This window comes from Arvicola amphibius, chromosome 12 (assembly GCF_903992535.2).
Source record: "Arvicola amphibius chromosome 12, mArvAmp1.2, whole genome shotgun sequence".
In the NCBI taxonomy this organism is placed as follows: Eukaryota; Metazoa; Chordata; class Mammalia; order Rodentia; family Cricetidae; genus Arvicola; species Arvicola amphibius.
Window position 1 is genome coordinate 60,783,205 of NC_052058.2, and position 25,274 is coordinate 60,808,478.

The window sequence follows — 25,274 nt, forward strand, 5'->3', positions numbered from 1 at the left end:
ATCATTCTTGGGTACATAGCATGCTCTAGGTCTGCCTGGGCTATATGAGATACTGGTACAAGTAAGTAAGTAAGCAAGCAAGCAAGCAGACAAGCAGTTGGCAATAAAATCATTTCAGTAAGGCTTTACTAGGGCCTGTGCTATAGCACATGGCACAGAATAGAGCATAGGTTTTCTAGCTTAGCCTGAAAGAATGTGAAGAAATATGTATATGTAGTTGAAAAGGGCAGTCTAAAATACTTGTCATTTTCTGACTGGTAACTCAGACTTTCTGCATTGCTTGGCAGTCTTCACAGGCCATAATGAGGAGGAGTGGGCTTGCGTTTTCAGTCGCCTGGCTAGCTTAACCCCCGAAATAACCACACAGAAATTGTATTAATTAAATTACTTCCTGTCCCATTAGCTCTAGCCTCTTATTGGCTCTCACATCTTGATTAACCCATTTCTCCTATATACTATGTTTAGGTTTAGATGTTACTCACTAGCATGATTTGCCGTGTTTTCATTTTTAATTTAGTTTGAAATGTATTCTAATTTAAGCATTCCTTTTTGGATTTTTTTAAAGACAGGGTCCATAAAACTGAGCCTGGCTTTGAACTTGAACTCTTGATCTCCCTGTCTTCAGTTCCCAAGTGCTAGGATTACAGATACTCACAACCATGGTGCAATTGGTAGTATGCTTCTAAGCAAGCATGCAGACTTGAGTTTAGATCCCAAGCCTAGACTCAGAAAAGAAAATGGTTACATAGAGTTCAAGTCATTAGTTGGTGAGTCTAGCTGTTAATTTCTTTCTCAGGATGAGATAGACAATAATCAAACATCATTTGCTGTCTGCCCTAAAACTTGTGATATCTTGAAGAATAATTGAATTATATCAAAATGGTTAGTAAGTTGAGTTTAGTATATAATGCCAGAAGCTTACCAACATGTACACATCTCAGCACTGGAAAAAAAATCATAGGCAAATCATTCACTTAAATTATGCCAAGGACAATGTACTAAAAATCTTTCAAATTCTACATGGTTTAGATAAATGTGATATGTTGTTCTTCATTTTAGTTGTTTTTAATGGACCATTGTTATACTATTTTATTCCATATATATATCCCCTCCCCTAACTTCTCCCAGGTCTAGCTCACTTATTTCTAATATTCAGATATATGATTTTATCTTTATCAGTCTGAGGGAAAAGGCCATAGCAGTGCTGGAGATGCAATATATGAAGTGGTGAGTCTTCACAGAGAGTCTGACAAAGAAGAGCCAGTCACTCCTACTAGTGGAGGGGGGCCAATGTCACCCCAGGAGGATGAAGCAGAAGAGGGTAAGAACTTGAATGTGTTCAAAAGTGGAGTGTACGTGTGTGTGCATGCATGCATGTGTGTGTGTGTGTGTGTGCGTGCATATACACATCGTCACTCTGGCAGTTTGGTGATTGATAGTTATGCCTAGTTCCTGACACACTTATTTTAAATTCTTTGACATGCAGAAGGAGATTTGGTCTATTTGGATCTTTCTTTGGTTGCACAGTCCCCAGTGCCTAAGCATTATTAAGCCACTATCTAAACTTTGTAATATTGCTCTGCTAATTTGCTTCATATTTGATTTCAAATATTTGTGATTTAATGAGATTTTACAAATTCTCTGAAGTATTTTTAGAATTTCTGTAATATATTCTGCTTATTTTTGACACTTTTCAGTTTCAACCTGTTTGTGTTGTTTCTATATTCTTTACCACTTCTATAAGTAGCACAGTATTCGTTCTATTTACTATATGAATGCTGGTGAAAGATGCTTAAAAGACTCATGTCATCTGACTATGGGCGCAGTTCTCTTGATAACAAACTAGGACTAAAATGACAGGTCTTAGCTTTAAGCTGTTACATGATTACTCCTAGTATGGGATTTGTAAATAGTACATTTATATTTTCCTTTTTAAAAATGATTTTTATTTTGCATATATATATATATATATATATATGCAAAATTTTATATGTATTTTCTGAGACAGGGTTTCTCTGTAGCTTTGGAGCCTGTCCTGGATCTAGCTCTTGTAGACTAGGTTGGCTTCTAACTCACAGAGCTCCATCTGCCTCTGCTTCCAGTGCTGGGATTAAAGGCATGTGCCACCACTGCCTGGCTTTGCTTTTATATATTTTTGTGTGTACACAAATGTGTATGTCCATGGAAGCCAGAAGAGAGTGCTGGAGCTAGGGTCATAGGTGGTTGTAAAGCTACCTGAAGTGATTGGTGAGTTTTCTTCTGAAAGAGAATTTTAACTGCTGATCCATCTCCACAGCTTAAAAGATTTATATATTAATTCTTAAAATCCTGTTTCTTTTTATTATTGTATGTCATGTATGTCATTTTGACAACCTTAAGTTATTATTGATTAATAATTATTGTTTCTTTTTATACTTTATGAGGCATCATCTTGTTTCTAATGTATCAACTAATTTATTGTTTTTAAATTGTACACACGCTTTTATTAACTTGGCTCTAGGGATGGAACTAAGGCACAAAGAACAGAGGCCACTTTCTTTTTTTTTTCTTTTTTTTTTTTTTTTTTTTTTTGGTTTTTCGAGACAGAGTTTCTCTGTGGCTTTAGAGCCTGTCCTGGAACTAGCTCTTGTAGACCAGGCTGGCCTCGAACTCACAGAGATCCGTCTGCCTCTGCCTCCCGAGTGCTAGGATTAAAGGCGTGCACCACCACCGCCCGGCAGAGAGGCCACTTTCTTATGTCACTCAGCTGCATGGGGCAGTGCTGATATCTGAACCCAATCTGTTTGATTCTAGTAAACTAGTCTGTCAAATTAAATAAGTCACTAAATTTCTAAGCATCATTTTAGAACTAAGGCAGTTTTGTCCATAACAAAATTAATCATTTAAAATAATATAATATGTTAACATTGCTGACATAACATCTTTTTACTTTCAAAAATTTCCATCATTCAAGAAGTAAAAGTTCCTAGCAACCAATGATTTGCATTTTTTGTTTTTTCCCCTTATCTAGGAGATTAATGTGAATAGAGTTATAAAAATACTGTCTTTCTTATGTGTCTTCCTTTTCTTGGCCTAATAGTTTTGACAAAGTCCTCATTGATGCATATTATAGCATTAGTATTTTATACTTTTCTTGTCTGAATAATAGTGATATAGTTGTGCCATGTAGTAACCCATTACCAATTAAGGCACATTTGAGTTATTAGACCAGTTAGATATTATAAAGAATATAATGAACATTTATATGAAATTATTTTTGTTTATGTGAAATCATTGTGCATCAAAAGGCAAGCAGAGAAAGCATAACAGGAAGTGAATGATTTCTTGCACAGCAGCTTGAAGGAGCACCCTCTGGTACTATGAAAGTTAGCTAGCATGGAAGAAGCTTTCACTCAGATCAAGCTTGATCTCATAATGTTCTACAACTCAAGTGTGAATACTACTTCAATAACAATAGAAAACACTATTGTTTATTATGTATCATATATTACTGATATATTACACATTATTATAAATTTTAAATATACTTATTTAATACCTATATTACCTATAAATAATAAATATACCTGATGAACATATGCATTTTTGGGTAAAAAACCTACTAGTAGGCTGACTATATATTAAACATTATATTTCTACATAAGAAACCAGCCTTCCAATGTAGCTATACCAAGTTTTCATCAAGACCATCAAAATGAGTCCTTTGTTTTTATGTGATTGTTTGTTCTTTGTATCAAGTGTCTAGTTACATAAATTTAGAGTTTCTAACGAAAAATCTTGTATTGTTTGGACATGTCATATGAAAATTGGGCTACATGGAACTGACAATCTGCAGTGGCTCCAAGGACCATAGTTTTCAAAATGATACTGTTTGCTGGCAAAAACAATAGTCCTTCTCCACATTTTTTGTTCATGTAGTTGCTTACATGTCTTTTTGATAAGGACTGACCTACACCAAACAGTATGTTTGAAGAGATAAACTGTAGTGCCTTTAATTTTCTGACTGTGGGTTATACAATACTATGTCTATAGTGATCCAGCAATTACAGGGTTTACTTCTATAGTAAGTTCCACTATTCTGTTTAGAATACTTTCAAGAATTCAGTAACTTCTATCATTATAGACATGAATGGGAGAACAAAAATCATCAGCAGGAAGTTTTGGGAGCAGACTTAGAAGATATGTGTGTTTTTTCCCTGTTAATACATGCAAGGTGATTAGAGAAAGCTACTGAATTAAGTTTTCTTGAAGCAGAATAAATAGATGTGATAATATTTATGAGAAAGTTATTAGAACACCACATTTCAAGTAGTATCATAACAAAATGCTATTACCTTTAGAAATGTAAAAAGCAGTGATCAAATAAGAACAAAACAAAATTAATATTCATTAAGAACTCCTTATACCAAGTTAGTAATTCTGTTTATTTAGTAAAGAACTTTTCACTTCTAATTTTGAAGGCTGTGTAGCATGAATTATGTGGTAAGTTATTTGGTTGTAACCCAGGGAAGCCTGTGCCATCTTACCTTGAAGCCCATGGAACTCTATAAAGCATGTATTATGCATTCATCTTTAAAACACCACATAGCTAGAATGCCACTTTTCCTTTTTTTTTTTTTGGTTTTTTCGAGACAGGGTTTCTCCGTAGCTTTAGAGCCTGTCCTGGAGCTAGCTCTTGTAGACCAGGCTGGTCTCGAACTCACAGAGATCTGCCTGCCTCTGCCTCCCGAGTGCTGGGATTAAAGGCGTGCGCCACCACCGCCCGGCTCACTTTTCCTTTCTTGAAAGGTAATATTTTAAACATTTAAATATTATTCTAGATATATCATCTAGTATTTTCTAGATAGCAGTATTTAGATTATATAGGTTTGTCTAAAATTGTACACTTTAGACAGGAAAATATAACACAACCTAGTACGAAACACTACCTTGTAGAAGGAGTGGCGGGCCGCTTCCTGCCACCCGGCTCCCCGGCTAGTTTACACCTGAAATAATTACACGGAAACTGTATTCTTTTAAACACTGCCTGGCCCGTTAGCTCTAGCCTCTTACTGGCTTACTCTCACATCTTGATTAACCCATTTCTAATAATCTGTGTATCACCACGAGGTTGTGGCTTACCGAGAAAGATTCAGCACTTCTGACCTGGTGGCTGGCTCTATGGCATCTGACTGACTCTGCTTCTTTCTCCCAGCATCCTGTTCTGTCTACTCCACCTATCTAAGCTGCTGTCCTATCAAAAGCCAAGGCAGTTTCTTTATTAACCAATGAAAGTAACACATAAAGAGATGACCCTCCTCCGTCATTTCCCCTTTTTCTGTTTAAACAAAAAAGAAAGGCTTTAACTTTAACATAGTAAAATGACATATAACAAAACAGTTATAAAGCAAGAATTACAGTTATAATATCTATATCATTTTATCTTTTATCATAACTAAGTAAAACTATAACTATTTATTCTTCACCTTTATCAAAGACTCCAGAAGGATATAATATTACCTAAGTAAACAATAAATAAGCAATTTCCAAACTAGAAATGACAGAGACATCTCGCTGCCTATGCAGTCACCCAAAGTTCCTCTGTACCATTGGCGCATCCATCTTCAGCCTTCAGGCCCATAGTATCCAACAGACTTTTCCACGAAGCAGGGAATTTCAAAGGCAGTTCAGTCACTATCTGCTGTGTCCTGCAAAATGTCTCGCAGATTATTTCATGAATCAGGAACCCCGAAAGACCATCTCACCTTTAGGCAAGTTCAGCAGTCCTCTTTTTGTGGGTTCTTTATGCCCAGTTTATGCAACAGTCCAGGCAAGAGCAGTTTCTTGCCCAAATGGCTAACCAACTCCATAAGGAGCCTTTTCAGTGCCCATCTTTCTCTTGACGTAGATTGGTGCTGCCAGGAGCAGATGTGTCTCATTGTTACAAAAAGCCCTAAGTTATTAAAACATTTAAAATGCCATATTCTGTAGTCTTCGAAAGATATGAAGAATGCCTATCTGAAATATATCTGTGCATATCTAGAAAATCTAACTAACATGACTACAAGCTTGACTATTATTGATGATTATCCATTAACAACCTATATTTTCTAATTATACATTACATTTTAAAAGGAACTCTACAATCACAATACCTTAATCAAGATCAGAAATATATATACATATAAAATTAACCTTAAAATCCATACCAATGCAAATTATTCATATCTATATCATATCCTCCTTTGAATATAAAAGAACATTTATAAACAATATTTTGTAATATGGGCACAGTTTTTTTCTCTCCAAACTGCATCCTGCTGTATTGGGGCGCTGTTATTCAGGTCTTTCATGGTATATAACCTGTGTGCTAGGTATATCTCAGTTGGCAGTTGAGCAAAGTAATTTTTTGAGGGTGTTCACAGCAAACTTTCAGGAGGGTGTGGTCTATCATACCATATTGGAATAGAAGCAATCCACAGTGAAATCCTCTGTGAAAACAAAAGAAGAAACTCTTTTCCAAAGCATGATATTCTTAGATCCAAATTCTGAAGTCAAGATACCTTTAGAACATATATGCATGTTCAGCTTAGCAGCCCATATTAATGAAAAGTTTTTTTGTATTTAGCTCCTTCACAGTCAAAAGTTTTAAAGAAAACACAATAAAATACATAATCCAGACCCTCTGTGAATTTTCCATTTTTACGTGGCTTATTTTTACTCTATCACTTTACTTCATATTGTCTCTTTAAAGACTTTACCCTTTTTTTTAAGGCATTAACTTTATTCTCTATATTCTTTTTCTTTTCTCTCCCAAGCCTACGTACACTCATCCAACATTGTGACCCATTTAGAGGTCTTTTATGTCTGAATCTGTCCTATTGTGAATCTGTAAATTTTTTACTGTCCAGGAACATTTTTGATTTGTGCTTTTAAATTGCTAAGCGCTTAAGAATCTAAGCTGTGACCTTCCTAGGTCAAAAACAGGTCCTGTGGGCTTGCTCTGCCCAGTCCAACATGGTGGAGCTGCTTGTGACTGAATCAGTTGTGCCTCTGAGCTGCAGAGCTGTTGGCTGCTCTGGATATTGGCTCCACCTCTCTCCAATTTCAGAATGGTGGATGTACCATTTTTTGCTAGCTCTGGGGTCACCTGGTAGGAGCCACACTCAGCAGTTTAATTCTGAGACTGAGCGTGCAGCACAGAAACTCTTTTCACCTAAGTTACAGCTAAATCTGACACTCAGAGCACTGAGCAACCTGGAAACATCTCTCTGTATGGCATTAGAAATCCTCCATGCTCTCCCGTCTGCCTAAGCCTGATCCTACAGTCTGCCCAGGTGCAGGCGGGGAGTGCTGAGCCATTGGCATGGTCTCAGAATACTTTCTTTCCGATCCCGAGCAGGAACACAAACATCCAGCCCACAATGCTCCGTAGCCGGAGTTGCACACCGGCGACACAGCCCAGGAAGCTGCGTTTTAAAGTGGCTTATTCCTGCTGAGGCTGCTGAGTCAGGAAAATTTCTCTGCAGCACACCCTAGCAAACAGCAAAAAGCTGTGTTAAACTCTCTCTCCCTCTCCCTCTCCCTCTCCCTCTCCCTCTCCCTCTCCTCTCTCCCTCTCCCTCTCCCTCTCCTCCTCCCTCTCCCTCTCCTCCCTCTCCCTCTCCCTCTCCTCCCTCTCCCTCTCCCTCTCCCTCTCCTCTCCCTCTCCCTCTCCCTCTCCCTCTCCCTCTCCCTCTCCCTCTCCCTTTCCCTCTCCTTTTAAAGCCCTCTCAGGTTTTTAAGTGGATTTAGTCCATCACGATTATTTTTGGTCTTTCATCATAGTTGGAAACATCAACTACCATGATGTTAAAGTGATTGAAAGCATTGGAATCATTCATCTTTTCACTTGAGGGGTAAACTAAATTTTTCTTGAGGTTAATTTTTATGTACCTATTTGAAAGAACTCTCTTGACAGAGCTGCATAGAAGTAGCCACCTTGAAATGGAAGAAACAGGAACAAAATTTATTTAGGAGTAATTTAGAGATAAAATTAAGGAAGTTTGTAAATGAACCAATTGCAGCAGAAAAGGTAGGAGCAGCAATGAAAGGCTTCATATTTGTTTATAGTTTATGTAGTGATTGGATGATCTTGTAAAAGGGGAATGCAGGAGGAAGAGTAGGTTTGTAGGTGAGGGTCTTGAAGATTTATTTTGATATTATTGTAAAGTAGACTTTTTAAAATTGAGCTCTACATTTTTCTCTGCTCCCTTCCCTGCCTCTCCCCTCCCCTTCAACCCTCTCCCAGGTCCCCATGCTCCCAATTTACTCAGGAAATTTTGTCTTTTTCTAGTTCTCATGTAGATTAGATCTATGTATGTCTCTCTTATGGTCCTCTTTGTTGTCTAGGTTCTCTGGGATTGTTATTTATGGGCTGATTTTCATTGTTTTATGTTTTAAAACCGCTTATGATGAGTACATGTGATAATTGTCTTTCTGGATTTAGGTTACCTCACTCAAAATGATGTTTTCTAGCTCCACCCATTTGCCTGCAAAATTCAAAATGCCTTTATTTTTTTCTGTTGTGTAGTACTCCGTTGGGTAAATGTACTACATTTTCCTTATCCATTCTTCAGTTGAGGGGCATTTAGGTTGTTTCCAGGTTCAAGCTATGACAAACAATGCTGCTATGAACATTGTTGAGCACTATTAAGCATATATAGTCAAAAGTGGTATTGCTGGTTCTTGAGGAAGGTTGTTTCCTAATTTTCTGAGAAATCGCCACACTGATATCCAAAGGGGCTGTACCATCTTGCATTCCCACCAGCAATGGAGGAGTGTTCCCTTTTTCCCACAACCTCTCTAGCATAAGTTGTCATCAGTGTTTTTGATGTTGGCCATTCTTACAGGTGTAAGATGGAATCTCAGAGTTGTTTTGCTTTTCATTTCTCTGATGACTAAGGATGTTGAACATTTCCTTAAGTGTCTTTCAGCCATTTTAGATTCCTCTGTTGAGAGTTCTCTGTTTAGGTCTGTACACCATTTTTTCATTAGATTATTTGTTCTTTTGATGACCAATTTCTTGAGTTCTTTGTATATTTTGGAGATTAGACCTTTTTCTCTTGTGGGGTTTGTGAAGATCTTTTCCCATTCTGTAGGCTGTCATTTTGTCTTATTGACCATGTTCTTTGCCTTACAGAAGCTTTTAAGTTTCAGGAGGTCCCATTTATTAATTGTTTCTCTCAGTGTCTGTGCTACTGGGGTGATATTTACGAAGTGGTCTGTAAGGTAGACCTTTTTCAGTCATTAGAAGTAGTCTTGTACTGAGAGATCTTTTATAGTTAGAAACTTGTGAGAGTCATAACATGAAGTAATAAGAAGGCCTGAAATTATTTTAGTGGCAATGTGAATAGTTGGGATCAAATCAGACATTAGATCATTGATATTTTAGCAATAGGTCCAGACCCCAGCTAAAGGGTCTGCAGAAAAATAATCTGAAAATCCAAGGAGGAGAAGGCAGTGCAATGCAGGTGCATGAGTGGCGATTCTGATGCAGATAATACTCTGCCTTGTCATATGGAGCAGGAAGTTCTTTGGGGGAAGAATTCAAACCCGAGCATTGGATTTGTGTATTAGAAAAGTCCCCTGGTCTTCTTGATAGTGATTCTACTGTATTGAGAATGAGCCTTGTTTTTGATTGAATACTAGAGGTGAGGGAGGGGAAAACAGTGTTTGAGATACTCTTTCAAGAAATTTGATGAGTAGATTGAACTAGAAATACTACATTATTCTGGCCAACTGAAGGCATTTTTAGGATACAAAAGATTTAACTGTCTTTGTAGTTGAATAGGGAAAGTTAAAAATAGAAAGGAATTCACACACCTAATTCTTAAGCATAGGTTTCCTGACTTGCTTCTCTGTGTCTTTATAAATGCTGTTTGCTCTGCTTAGCAGGTTTCTTCCACTTAAGTCCACCTGAGTAAGTCTTTTCAACCATGGCATGTTAACAACTTAGAGAAAATGGTAATTATAGTAAAGCAGCAGATTCTATGACATTTTTTAGTATGTTTCTCAGGCAAATGATATTTAAATATACTTAGTGAAGAAGACTAAGGAAGAGCTTTGCAAACCCGTGTATCAAAGTATAATTTAGTCATAGCAGATAATGTTGTCAGAGAGAACTATTTCAGGACTTCGGAAAGTGACCAAAATCTGAAAGATTAAGACTGGTCTATTAGAAAAATTACTAAACCTTGCTTGTAGAGATTTGTTATAGTGAACTCTGATAATTAAGCTCCAAGGAATACTTCTGCTCATTACCAATACTAGTTTATTCTTTTTTTATTTTATTTTATTTTTTTTCTCATTTTTTTATTAAAGATTTCCATCTCATCTCCTCCTCCTCCCCCTTCCCTCCCCTCCCTTCCACCCATACCCCTACTCCACCCCTCTCCAAAGACAAAGAGCCATCAGGGTTCCCTTCACTATGTTAAGTGCAAGGTCCTCCCAGCTCCCCCTAAGTCCAGGAAGGTGAGCAACCAAACTGACAAGGCTCACAGTGAGCCCGTCCATGCTGTAGAGATCATGTTCATTGCCGTTGTCCTTAGTTTCTCAGTCCTCCTCCACCGTCAGCCACATTCAGAGAGTCCGGTTTGGTCCCCTGTTCCATCAGTCCCATTCCAAGTGGACTTGGTGGTCTCTCGTTAGATCTGTCCCACCGTCTCAATGGGTAAAAGCACTCCTCACGGCCCTGGCTTCCTTGCTCATGATCCCCCTCCTTTTGCTCCTCATCAGGACCTTGGGAGCTGAATCCCGTGCTCCTATGTGGGGCTCTGTCATTTTCTCCATCCAATGCCAGGTGAAGGTTCTATGGTGATATGCAAGATATTCATGATATGGCAATAGGATCTGGACATTTCTGGCACCCTCTCCTCAGCTGCCCAAGGAACTAGCTGGGGGCGTCTTCCTGGACACCTGGGAACCCCTCTAGAGTCAAGTCTCTGCCAACCCTAGAATGGCTCCCTTAACTAAGATATATAATTCCTTGTTCCCATATCCACCCTTCCTTTATCCCAACCATCCTATTCCCCAAGCTCTTCCCATCCTCCACTTCACACTTTTCTCTCCCCATCCTCCCATCCCCCATCCCACCCCACCCCCAAGTTCCCATTTTTTGTCCGGCAATCTTGTCTACTTCTAATATCAAGGAGGATAACTATATGTTTTTCTTTGGGTTCACCTTCTTATATAGCTTCTCTAGGATTTTTTTTTTTTACGAATTATAGGCTCGATGTCCTTTATTTATGGCTAGAAACCAATTATGAGTGAGTACATCCCATGTTCATCTTTTTGGGCCTGGGTTACTTCACTCAGGATGGTGTTTTCTATTTCCATCCATTTGCCTGCAAAATTCAAGATGTCATTGTTTTTTACCGCCGAGTAGTACTCTAATATGTATATATTCCACACTTTCTTCATCCATTCTTCCACTGAAGGGCATCTAGGTTGTTTCCAGGTTCTGGCTATTACAAATAATGCTGCTATGAACATAGTTGAACAAATGCTTTTGTAATATGATTGGGCATCTCTTGGGTAAATTCCCAACATTGGGATTGCTGGGTACTGGGGTAGGTTGATCCCAAATTTCCTGAGAAACCTCTACACTGCTTTCCAAAGTGGTTGCACAAGTTTGCATTCCCACCAGCAATGGATGAGTGTACCCCTTACTCCACATCCTCTCCAGCAAAGGCTATCATTGGTGTTTTTGATTTTAGCCATTCTGACAGGTGTAAGATGGTATCTCAGCGTTGTTTTGATTTGCATTTCCCTGATTGCTAAGGAGGTTGAACATGCCCTTAAGTGTCTTTTGGCCATTCAAACTTCTTCTGTTGAGAATTCTCTGTTCAATTCAGTGCCCCATTTTTTAATTGGGTCAATTAGCATTTTAAAGTCTAGTCTCTTGAGTTCCTTATATATTTTGGAGATCAGACCTTTGTCTGTTGCGGGGTTGGTGAAGATCTTTCCCAGTCAGTAGGCTGCCTTTTTGTCTTAGTGACAGTGTCCTTTGCTTTACAGAAGCTGCTCAGCTTCAGGAGGTCCCATTTATTCAATGTTGCCCTTAATGTCTGTGCTGCTGGGGCTATACGTAGGAAGCGGTCTCCTGTGCCCAAATGTTGTAGAGTACTTCCCACTTTCTCCTCTAACAGGTTCAGTGTGTTCAGATTGATATTGAGGTCTTTAATCCATTTGGACTTGAGTTTTGTGCATGGTGATAGACACGGATCTACTTTCATTCTTCTACAGGTTGACATCCAGTTATGCCAGCACCATTTGTTGAAGATGCTTTCTTTCTTCCATCGTGTGCTTTTAGCTCCTTTATCAAAAATCAGGTGTTCATAGGTTTGTGGGTTATGATCTGTGTCTTCTATTCGATTCCACTGGTCGACTTCTCTATTTTTATGCCAATACCAAGCTGTTTTCAATACTGTAGCTCTGTAATAGAGTTTGAAGTCAGGGATGGTAATGCCTCCAGAAGTTCCTTTATTGTATAAGATTGTTTTGGCTATCCTGGGTTTCTTGTTTATCCACATAAAGTTGATTATTGTCCTCTCAATATCTGTGAAGAATTTTGATGGTATCTTTAAGGGGATTGCATTAAATCTATAGATTGCCTTTGGTCGTATTGCCATTTTTACTATGTTGATCCTCCCAATCCAAGAGCAAGGGAGATCCTTCCATTTTCTGGTGTCCTCTTCAATTTCTTTTTTCAAAGACTTAAAGTTCTTGTCAAATAGGTCTTTCACTTCCTTGGTTAGAGTTACCCCAAGATATTTTATGCTATTTGTGGCTATCGTGAAAGGTGATGCTTCTCTGATTTCTTTCTCTGCTTCCTTATCCTTTGTATATAGGAGGGCGGTTGATTTTTTGGAGTTGATCTTGTATCCTGCCACGATACTAAAGGAGTTTATCAGCTGTAGGAGTTCTTTGGTGGAGTTTTTGAGGTCGCTTATGTACACTATCATATCATCTGCAAATAACAAAAGTTTAACTTCTTCCTTTCCAATTCGAATCCCCTGATCCCCTTGTGTTGTCTTATTGTCTAGCTATTGCTAGAACTTCAAGCACTATATTGAAGAGATAAGGAGAGAGTGGACAGCCTTGTCGCATTCCTGAATTTAGTGGGATGGCCTTGAGTTTCTCTCCATTTAATTTGATGTTAGCTGTCGGCTTGCTGTAAATAGCCTTTATTATATTTAGGAATGACCCCTGTATCTCTAATCTCTCCAAGACCTTTATCATAAAGGGGTGCTGAATTTTGTCCAAATGCTTTTTTCTGCATCTAATGAGATGATCATATGGTTTTTTATCCTTCAGTTTATTTATATGATGGATTACATTGATAGATTTTCGTATGTTGAACCAGCCTGCATCTCTGAGATTGAAGCCTACTTGATCATAGTGGATAATTTTTCTAATGTGTTCTTGGATTCTGTTTGCCAGTATTTTATGAGAATTTTTGCATCGATGTTCATAAGTGAGATTGGCCTGTAATTCTCTTTCTTGGTTGGAGTCTTTGTGTGGTTTAGGTATCAGGGTAATTGTAGCTTCATAAAAGGATTTGGCAATGACTGTCTGTTTCTATATTATGAAAACCTTAAGGAGTATAGGTATTAGGTCTTCTGGAAGTTTCTGGTAGAATTCTGCATTGAACCCATCAGGTCCTGGGCTCTTTTTGGTAGGGAGGTTTCTGATACAGTTTCTAATTCTTCGCGACTAACAGGACGATTTAGAGCATTTACCTGGTCCTGGTTTAACTTTGGTATATAGTATTTATCTAAAAAACTGTCCATTTCTTTTACATTTTCCAATTTTGTGGCATACAGGCTTTTGTAGTAAGATCTAATGATTCTCTGAATTTCCTCTGTGTCTGTGGTTATGTACCCTTTTTCATTTCTGATCTTATTAATTTGAGCGTTCTCTTTCTGCCGTTTGATTAGTTTGGCTAGGGGTTTGTCAATCTTGTTCATTTTCTCCAAGAACCAGCTTTTTGTTTCATTGATTCTTTGGATTATTTTCTGTGTTTCTATTTTGTTGATTTCTGCCCTCAGTTTGATAATTTCCAGTCTTCTACTCCTCCTAGGTGAGTCTGCTTCTTTCTTTTTAAAGCTTTCAGGTGTGCTGTTAAGTCTCCAATGTGTGCTTTCTCCGTTTTTTTAAAGTGGGCACTTAGTGCTATGAATTTTCCTCTTAGCACTGCTTTCATAGTGTCCCATAAGTTTGAGTATGTTGTGTCTTTATTTACATTACATTCAAGGAAGACTTTAATTTCTTTCTTTATTTCTTCCTTGACCCAGGTGTGGTTCAGTAGTTGACTGTTCAGTTTCCATGAGTTTGTAGGCTTTCTGGGGGTAGCATTGTTGTTGAATTCTAATTTTAATCCATGGTGATCCGATAAGATGCAGGTGGTTATTAGTATGTTTTTGTAACTGTGGAAGTTTGCCTTGTTACCCAGTCTGTGGTCAATTTTCAAAAAGGTTCCATGAGCCGCAGAGAAGAAGGTATATTCTTTCCTGTTTGGGTGGAATGTTCTATAGATATCTGTTAAGTCCATTTGGTTCATTACCTCTATTAAGTCTCTTAATTCTCTGTTAGGTTTCTGTCGAATTGACCTGTCCATTGGTGAACGAGGACTGTTGAAAACAAAACCCCAAACCAGTATTACTTTTGATTCTGGAAGGAATTTTCTTCATGGGAAGAGACTATGAAGAAACATTATCTCTGAAGCATTGTTGAGACTAGTAGTTGTAATTTTTATAGCAGCAGAATGGGAACAAATTCTCATTGAAATCCATACGTCTGCCAACATCTCAGGAGTTTTGGAACTTCACAAAATTCTGTTTAGAAAGTTTAGAAAGCTGTCTATACGTGCAAGACCACATACTCCCAGGAGATAGCAGAGAAGGCACACATCTCTGTGCTGAACATGAATCATAGAGAGTTGTTTCCAGAATCATGTCTTCTTAACTGTTTTTTTCATTCTTTTATGTTATGTCGAGTGAGCTTTTTCCAGGTCCTATAAATAACTGATTATCATACAGCCAAGTCTTCAGTATTTCCTTATCAACAGCTGGAACTCTCAGACCCGAGATTTGGGAATCAAGAATCTAAGCACTACTTAGCCCTATCTGATCTTTTATTCTTTTTCAGTCTGTGTTACTCGTATCAACTATCTTTTTGAAATTGGTTGTATTACTTCTCTTAGAAGTATTGGTGTTTCTAGGCCTGAAGTAGTGACATATTCCTTAAATCCTAACACTCGGGAGGCAGAGGCAATTGGATTTCTATAAGATCAAGAATTACATCCAGGGTTACACAGGGAGACCCTTTTTCAGGGTGAATTAGTAATGTTGGTATATCTCACTTTATTTAGCACAAATTCATTTACCATAGTTCTCAATCATATTTTACTTTTCTGATTTAATTTTTCATCCTGTATGCCTCTGAAATTCTACACTTGTAGAATATACTTTTGCTATTTTCCCGTATTATTTTTTTCAAATATTTATTTATTATGTATACAATATTCTGTATATGTGTGTATGCCCGCACGCCAGAAGAGGGCACCAGACCGCATTACAGATGGTTGTGAGCCACCATGTGGTTGCTGGGAATTGAACTTAGGACCTTTGGAAGAGCAGTCAATGCTCTTAACCTCTGAGCCATCTCTCCAGCCCCTTCCCATATTATTTTTCATTAATTCATTATATCTGTTTCTCTGTCTTTGTTTCTATCTGTCTCCCCTTTCCTCTCCTTCCCCGTCTCTGTTATATTTTCTGTCTGTTGGTCTTTTTCTCTTTTTGCATTTGTGTGTGGACTCACATGTTGTGGAGTGCATACAGAATCTGTAGAAGATAAGATGTAGAAGTTGGTTCTCTTTTTATCATGTGGTTTCCAGGTATCAAACATAGATTGTTAGTTTCAAGCACAGCTTGCCTGTGGTATGTGGAACTTGTCTTTGCTTGTCTTGGCTTTCTTTTTATCCCAGATAGCCACACTGTCCTCTCTCTGTTTCTTCTCTTGAATGCTACTTTTTCAGTGAGATCTTGCCTGCTCAGTACTGCAAGTAATAAAATTTAAAGAAAGAATGGAAATTAATAGTTACATTTTTACAGTGTCTTTGATTATTCAGTATTAGGATAAAAAAATAGAATTTGTCGAATTGAAAATTATGAAAAACATACATTGAAAATTCTAATTTCTCATGTTCATATGTTATTATAATCCAAATAAGACATCAAACTATGATTTTTCTTTAATTTTTTTCCTTTTCTGTTCTTGACAGTTTTGACTGAGATGTTACTTTTTGAAAAAATGATTTTTGAAAAATGATGATTTTTGAAAAAAAATCTTTCCGTTATCACCTCTGTAAAACTACAAAAACCATAGAGTAGGAAATAATAGTTTCTTTTCTTTTATAGATAGGCATTCATGCATTTTCAATAAACTATATTATTAGTTCAGTAATTGACATTCCTGTCAATGTGTCAACGCACACATCAAAAGTTAGAACTGGAGGTGGCATAGAAATGTCTGCCTGCTGGGGGGGAATTGGAGTATTCTCTTATTTAATTATTTTCAACAATTTGCCTGTCAAAACAAAATTGGAAGTTCAAGTCATTCTAAATTATCTTACTTTAGTCTGTAATTTAACTAAAAGGGGAATACAGATTCAGAATGACTGAAATTGCTTTTAATTTTCCGGGAAAGTTCTAAAGTTAAGCGAATTAGGTGTCTGCTTATTTTTCAGATGCTGTTCAGAAAGTATGTTAATTTGAAAGGGAATTAATTTGAGTGCAAGGAATCTTAGCAGAAAGTTAAGTCCATCACAGCAATATTATAAGCATCACTGTAAAATTACCTTGTCACTGTTACACATTCCCACATATTTGATTTGCTCTGTTCTCTTGCCGTTTCCTCATATGAATTTTGAACAGGCTGTTGATTAGCTTCATATTTGCTTTGAGTTACTTATTACATATAAGTGACAAGAAATTACTTAATGAGATTGATTGGCAGATATTAGTATGCTGTCCTTTAGTGCACATACCAAGACTGACAAGATGGTTCTGCCAATAAAGGCACTTGTTGCCAAGTTCGATGACCTGAGTTTGACTCCAGAACTCACATGGTAAAAAGAGAGGAACAATACAGGGATAGCAACCAAATTGTTGTCCAACCTCTACACATGTACTTTGGTGTGTGTGTGTGTGTGTGTGTGTGTGTGTGTGTGTGTGTGTGTACAAAATACTTAAGTGTAGTAGAACTCTAAAAATGACACATATATCAACTACTTTTAATTGACCTAGTTAACAGTAACATATGGCCTTTTATGTTTATCATGATCTTTATATTTTTGTTTTTGTATTTGACTGATTAAATTTATTTTCTGAAGAAAAAGTGCATCCCAGTTTGGTCTTGAACTTGTAGTTCTCTGTTTTTGCTTCCTAAGTGCTGGGATTCCATATCTGTGCCACCATCTCTAGATTAAAGTTAATATTTTTAAAAAGTTTTCCCATACTGTTTGGAAGATAGAAGGACTGGAAGTAAGGGCAAGGGCAGAAAAGAGAGGATAATGGGGTTAGGAGGGAATAAATGTGATACAACTACATGATAGATACATGTGATGGTGTCATATGATATCTAATATTTTGTACAATAAATATATGCGAGTGAAAATTAAAGATAAATTTCTCTTGACTTTACTGTTCATTAGCTGCTCAATTCTATTCCTGACTCACAGCAAGAGAGCAAAATAGTCTCAAACACTGATGCTTATTTTCTTGTAGCCTCTCAATTCTTAGTCTCTTTAGGCAGAAGGCAGTCACCAGCAGCAGTTACCATGCAAGCCATTTCACAAACAGAAATTGCTTCTGTTTGGCAGGTGCTTAGGGAGCCACAGCCACACAGCTGTTAAGTTGCTCTACTGTTTTGAGATATTCAGAAAAGTATAATTTTTTCTGTTTCTTTTTCCAGATCCTGGGCACGCATTCCCTGTCACTTTGGGCTTTCTCACTCTTTTTCTCTGAATTACCCCTACACCCCTTCTGCCATGTGGTTGCTTGTCTGCCATGTGGCTGCTTGCTGAACGTGCTGGACTCTAACTTAAAAGGCATGACTTTCTCTCTTCCTCTTCTTCATCGCCAAGAGTTACAGCTTGCCTGTTCTATTTTTCCTTCTTTCCCCCCTTTTTAAACTTCAATAAAATATCCTTGAGCTTCAAAAACAAAATTCTTTATATTCAAATGAAGAGCATATAGAAGACATTAAAAAGCAAGCTGTTTATAAATGTGACAGCCATATACTACTTAGCTATGCAGCTGGGCTTTTAAATGGTCTTTCTCTAAAAAGTAGGTGTGTGTGTGTGTGTGCGCGCGCGCGCGCACGCACACACACACACACACACACACACTTTTCCTGGAGTCTTGTATGTATGTATGTATGTATGTATGTATGTATGTATGTATTTATTATTTACTTACTTATTTATTTTAAAATGATGCCTCCCTCCCTCTTTAGGTCCCACCTGGAACCTGATAAACATAAACAGTCTCCTACCTGGTACCCACTACTCTTGTAATTTCAATCTTGTAGCAAGGGCTTAACTTGCTCATTTAAGTTGGTCCTTATCTTAATCACAGTAGGTAGAGTAGATACAGTTATATTCATTTTATAGTTGGGTCTTTGAAATTGGTAGAAAATTCTGTAGAATATTCTGTAGAATATTTAATTTAAGTGACACGATTTTTGAATTTGGTAGATTGAAATTTGTTTCAGATTCAAGCAGAATTTGAAAATGCATTTTGGAGGCATCGTGAGGTTGGGAGAGTCAAGTTGACAGCAGTTGGTGGAGAGACTTGAAGAAATATGGACTATGTGGGCTTCTGTCAAAACCTTCTCAAGGCTTTGAACTAGATCATCAGCAAAGAAAAGTTTGAGTTAGAGTGATCCAGCCAGAAGCAAGATATGTAAAGTACACTTATCAAAGAGCTTATGATACACACATCTGATTTGAGTATATAGAAGCCTAAATTAGTATAATGGCATTGGAAATAAACAAAGACTGATTTTAGGGCAATGATTGACAGGAAAAGGTGACTGAGTCATACCTGTCACTACTAACAATATTCGAAAGCTCAACTAGGTTAGATTGTCCTGAATTTATGTATTCAACATTAATTTCTTACATGTGCTTTTTACTTTTAAAAATTTTAAATAAAAGTAGCAATGATAGATTACAGAATACAATTTGTTAAGGTATAATCTTGCTCTATTCTAAGGCATACTAATCTTTATCACTTGAATAGAGTAATATTTTATATATTATTTCAGATAAATATAAAATAATGTGATTCCAGGACTGGAGAGATAGCTCAGCAATTAAGGGTCAGAGAGGAGGGTATTATTGCCTTCCCTCAGAAAGGTTTTCCTTCTGCCAGGTGTTTGAATGTTTGCTCTGTTGGTTCTGTGACCACTGATCACATAGGCCTGCTTCATGCTTTATCAGCTTCAGCCTTACTTGATGTGGTATAATAAGTTAAAATGTTTTTATGTTTGACAGACAAATCTTTTTTCATCATAATTTTTATGTGCATTGACTTTTTTGACCTGCATGCATGTCTCTACAAGGGTGCCACATTCTCTGTAACTGGAGTTACAGATAGTTGTGAGCTGCCATGTAGATGATGGGAAATTGAACCAGGGTCCTCTAGAAGAGCAGCTGGTACTCTTAACCTCTGAGCCATCTTTCCAGCATCCCAGGACCATAATTTAATTGCCACATTTCCTCCCTTCTCTTACTCTCAATTTCTCTCACATACTCCTCACCATCTTCCTTCAAATTCCTGATCACTTTTTTTTTGTTTCTTTTTTTTCCTCATGGTTTATTTTTTTTATATTTAAAAATTTCCATCTCCTTCCCTTCCTCCTCCCCCGTCCCTGTCCCTCCTCCTCCCCCTTTCCCTCCCCTCCTTCTCCCCCTTTCCCTCCCCTCCCCTCCACCCATACCTCCCCTCCCTCCCTCTCAAGGCCAAGGAGCCATCAGGGTTCCCCACTCTATGCTAAGACCAAGGTCCTCCCAACTCCCCCCAGGTCCAGGAAGGTGATCGACCAAGCTGAGAAGGCTCCCACAGAGCCCGTCCATGCAGAAGAATCAGAGCCCAGAGCCATTGTCCTTTGATTCTCAGTTAGCCCCCGCTGTTGGCCACATTCAGAGAGACGGGTTTGGTCGCATGATCCATCAGTCCCATTCCAACTGGAGTTGGTGATCTCCCATTAGTTCTGTCCCACCGTCTCCATGAGTGAACGCACCCCTCTCGTTCCTGACTTTCTCCCTCATGTTCTCGTTCCTTCTGCTCCTCATCAGGACCTTGGGAGCTCAGTCCAGTGCTCCAATGTGGGGCTCAGTCACCTTCCCCATCTGTCGCCAGATGGAGGTTCCCTCACAGTCCTGACTTTCTTTCTCATGTTCTCTCTCCTTCTGCTCCTCATCAGGACCTTGGGAGCTCAGTCCGGTGCTCCAATGTGGGGCTCTGTCATTTTCTTCATCTATCGTCAGGTGGAGGTTCTATGGTGATATGCAAGAAATTCATCAGTATGGCTATAGGAACTGGCCATTTCAGGCTTCCTCTCCTCAGCTGCCCAAGGAACTAACTGGGGGCGTCTCCCGGGAAACCTGGGAACCCCTCTAGGGTCAAGTCTCTTGACAACCCTCAGGTAGCTCCTTAAATTAAGATATATGCTTCCCTGCTCCCATATCCACCCTTCCTATATCCCAAGCACCCCATTCCTCCGAGCTCCCCCCGTTCTTCCCTTCACACTTTTCTCTCCCCATCTTCCCTTGGCCCAGTCTTGCCCAACCCTCAAGTTCCCAATTTTGCCTGGCGATCGTGTCTACTTCCAATATCCAGGAGGATTACTATATCTTTTTTTGGGAGTTCACCTTCTTATTATCTTCTCAAGGATCCCAAATTTATAGGCTCGATGTTCTTTAATTATGGCTAGAAACCGATTATGAGTGAGTACATCCCATGTTCATCTTTTTGGGTCTGGGTTACCTCACTCAGAATAGTGTTTTCTATTTCCATCCATTTGCCTGCAAAATTCAAGATGTCATTGTTTTTTACCGCTGAGTAGTATTCTAGCATGTATATATTCCACAGTTTCTTCATCTATTCTTCCACTGAAGGGCATCTAGGTTGTTTCCAGGATCTGGCTATTACAAATAATGCTGCTATGAACATAGATGAGCATATGCTTTTGTTGTATGATTGGGCATCTCTTGGGTAGATTCCCAATAGTGGAATTGCTGGGTCCTGGGGTAGGTTGATCCCGAATTTCCTGAGAAACCGCCACACTGCTTTCCAAAGTGGTTGCACAAGTTTGCATTCCCACCAGCAATGGATGACTGTACCCCTTACCCCACAACCTCTCCAGCAAAGGTTATTATTGGTGTTTTGGATTTTAACCAATCTGACAGGTGTAAGATGATATTTCAAAGTTGTTTTGATTTGCATTTCCCTGATAGCTAGGGAGGTTGAGCATGACCTTAAGTGTCTTTTGGCCATTCGAACTTCTTCTGTTGAGAATTCTCTGTTCAGTTCAGCGCCCCATTTTTTAATTGGGTTAATTGGCATTTTACCGTCTAGTCTCTTGAGTTCCTTATATATTTTAGAGATCAGACCTTTGTCAGTTGCAGGGTTGGTGAAGATCTTTTCCCAGTCAGTAGGCTGCCTTTGTGTTTTAGTGACAATGTCCTTTGCTTTACAGAAGCTGCTCAACTTCAGGAGGTCCCATTTATTCAATGTTGCCCTTAAAGTCTGTGCAGCTGGGGTTATGCATAGGAAACGGTTCCCTGTGCCCATTTGTTGTAGAGTACTTCCCACTTTCTCCTCTATCAATCTCAATGTGTTCAAATTAATATTGAGGTCTTTAATCCATTTGGACTTGAGTTTTGTGCATGGTGATAGATATGGATCTACTTTCATTCTCTACAGGTTTGACATCCAGTTATGCCAGCACCATTTGTTGAAGATGCCCTCTTTCTTCTTCCATTGTGTACTTTTGGCTCCTTTATCAAAAATCAGGTGTTCGTAGTTTTGTGGTTTAAGATCCGGGTCTTCTATACGATTCCATTGGTCAACTTCTCTGTTTTTTATGCCAATACCAAGCTGTTTTCAATACTGTAGCTTTGTAATAGAGTTTGAAGTCAGGGATGGTAATGCCTCCAGAAGAACCTTTATTGTATAAGATTTTTTTGGCTATCCTGGCTTTCTTGTTTTTCCATATATAGTTGATTATTGTCCTCTCAATCTCTGTGAAGAATTTTAATGGGACCTTGATTGGGATTGCATTAAATCTATAGATTGCTTTTGGTACAATTGCCATTTTTACTATGTTGATCCTCCCAATCCACGAGCAGGGGAGATCCTTCCATTTTCTGGTATCCTCTTCAATTTCTTTCTTCAAAGACAAAGTTCTTGTCAAATAAATCCTTCACTTCCTTGGTTAGAGATACTCCCAGATATCTTATGCTATTTGTGGCTATTGTGAAAGGTGATATTTCTCTGATTTCCCTCTCTGCTTCCTTATCCTTTGTGTATAAAAGGGCGACTGATTTTTTGGAGTTATCTTGTAACCTGCCACGTTACTGAAGGAGTTTATCAGCTGTAGGAGTTCTTTGGTGGAGTTTTTGGGGTCGCTTATGTATACTATCATATCATCTGCAAATAATGAAAGTTTAACTTCTTCCTTTCCAAATCGAATCCCCTTGATTCCCTTATGTTGTCTTATTGCTATTGCTAGAACTTCAAGCACTATATTGAAGAGATAAGGAGAGAGTGGACAGCCTTGTCGTGTCCTGAATTTAGTGGGATAGCCTTGAGTTTCTCTCCGTTTTAATTTGATGTTAGCTGTCGGCTTGCTGTAAATAGCTTTTATTATATTTAGGAATGACCCTGTATCCCTAATCTCCCCAAGACCTTATCATAAAAGGGTGCTGAATTTTGTCAAATGCTTCTTCAGCATCTAATGAGATGACCATATGGTTTTTTTCCTTCAGTTTATTTATATGATGGATTACGTTGATAGATTTTCGTATGTTGAACCAAGCCCTGCATCTCTGGGATGAAGCCTACTTGATCGTAATGGATAATTTTTCTAATGTGTTCTTGGATTCGGTTTGCCAGTATTTTATTGAGAATTTTTGCGTCAATGTTCATGAGTGAGATTGGCCTGTAATTCTCTTTCTTGGTTGAGTCTTTGTGTGGTTTAGGTATCAGGGTAACTGTAGCTTCATAGAAGGAATTTGGCAGTGACTCTTGTGTTTCTATATTATGAAATACCTTAAGGAGTATAGGTATTAGGTCTTCTGGAAGTTCTGGTAGAATTCCGCATTGAAACCATCTGGTCCTGGGCTCTTTTTGGTAGGGAGGGTTTCTGATAACAGTTCTAATTCTTCGCGACTAACAGGACGATTTAGAGCATTTACCTGGTCCTGGTTTAACTTGGTATATAGTATTTATCTACAAAAACCTGTCCATTTCTTTTACATTTTCCAATTTGTGGCATACAGGCTTTTGTAGTAAGATCTAATGATTCTCTGAATTTCCTCTGTGTCTGTGGTTATGTCCCCCTTTTCATTTCTGATCTTATTAATTTGCGTGTTCTCCCTCTGCCGTTTAATTAGTTTGGCTAAGGGTTTGTCAATCTTGTTGATTTTCTCCAAGAACCAGCTTCTTGTTTCATTGATTCTTTGGATTGTTTTCTGTGTTTCTATTTTATTGATTTCTGCCCTCAATTTGATTATTTCCAGTCTTCTACTTCTCCTAGGTGAGTCTGCTTCTTTTTTTTCCAGAGCTTTCAGGTGTGCTGTTAAGTCACCAATGAGCGCATTCTCTGTTTTCTTTAAGTGGGCACTTAGTGCTATGAACTTTCCTCTTAGCACTGCTTTCATTGTGTCCCATAGGTTTGAGTATGTTGTGTCTTTGTTTTCATTAAATTCAAGAAAGACTTTAATTTCTTTCTTTATTTCTTCCTTGACCCAGGTGTGGGTCAGTAGTTGACTGTTCAGTTTCCATGAGTTTGTGGGCTTCTGGGGGGTAACATTGTTGTTTGAATTCTAATTTTAATCCATGGTGATCCGATAAGACACAGGTGGTTACTAATATTTTTTTGTAACTGTGGAAGTTTGCTTTGTTACCAAGTATATCGTCAATTTTCGAAAAGGTTCCATGAGCTGCAGAGAAAGAAGGTATATTCTTTCCTGTTGGGTGGAATGTTCTATAGAAAGTCTGTTAAGTCATTTGGTTCATTACCTCCATTAAGGTCTTTCAATTCTCTGTTAGGTTTCTGTCTGATTGACCTGTCCATTGGTGAGAGAGGAGTGTTGAAGTCTCCAACTATTAGTGTGTATGGTTTGATGGCTGCCTTGAGTTCTAGAAGTGTTTCTTTTACATAAGTGGGAGCTTTTATATTAGGGGCATAGATATTCAGGATTGAGACTTCATTCTGATGGATTTTTCCTGTTATGAGTATAAAGTGTCCCTTTCCATCTCTTCTGATTGATTTTAGTTTGAAGTCAGCTTGTTAGAAATTAGTATGGCCACACGGCTTGTTTCGTAGGGCCATTTGCTTGATAAACCTTTTCCCAACCCTTTACTCTGAGTAGGTGTCTGTCTTGTGGTTGAGGTGTGTTTCTTGGTAAACAGCCAAAATGTTGGATCTCTGTTTTTGTATCCATTCTCTTAGCCTGTGCTTTTTATAGGTGAATTGAGTCATTGATATTAAGTGATATTAATGACCAGTGGTCGTTAACTTCGGTCATTTTTTGTAGTAGAGTTGTGTTGTTTCCCTTCTTCTAGTTGTTGCTGGTGAAGGGTCGCTAGATGCCTGAGTTTATTGTGGGCGTTGTTGGACTCCTTGGTTTTGTGATTTTCCTTCTATTACTTTCTGCAAGGCTGGATTTGTGCTACGTATTGTTTTAAATCTGTTTTTTGTCCTGGAATATCTTGTTTTCTCCATCAATGGTGAATGCAAGCTTTGCTGGGGCATAGTAGTCTAGGCTTGCATCCATGTTCCCTAGTGTCTGTAGCACATCTATCCAAGACCTTCTGGCTTTCATGGTTTCCATTGAGAAATCAGGTGTAATTCTGATAGGTTTCCCTTTGTATGTTACTTGGACCTTCTTCCTTTGCAGCTCTTAATATCTGTTCTTTATTCTGTATGTTTGTGTTTTGATTATTATATGGCGTGGGGAT

General features: G+C 38.3%; 1 protein-coding gene across 3 annotated transcripts in view; it reads left to right on the top strand.

The window, feature by feature from the left end:
* The window catches only part of Rabgap1l (RAB GTPase activating protein 1 like), a 639,610-nt gene that overhangs the window by 128,500 nt on the left and 485,836 nt on the right, over positions 1-25,274 (top strand). For all 3 annotated transcript variants that reach the window (XM_038349609.1, XM_038349603.1, XM_038349604.1), the window contains one exon: positions 1,180-1,321. In XM_038349609.1, coding sequence (XP_038205537.1) covers positions 1,180-1,321 — 142 coding nt within the window. The remainder of the gene's footprint in view (positions 1-1,179; positions 1,322-25,274) is intronic.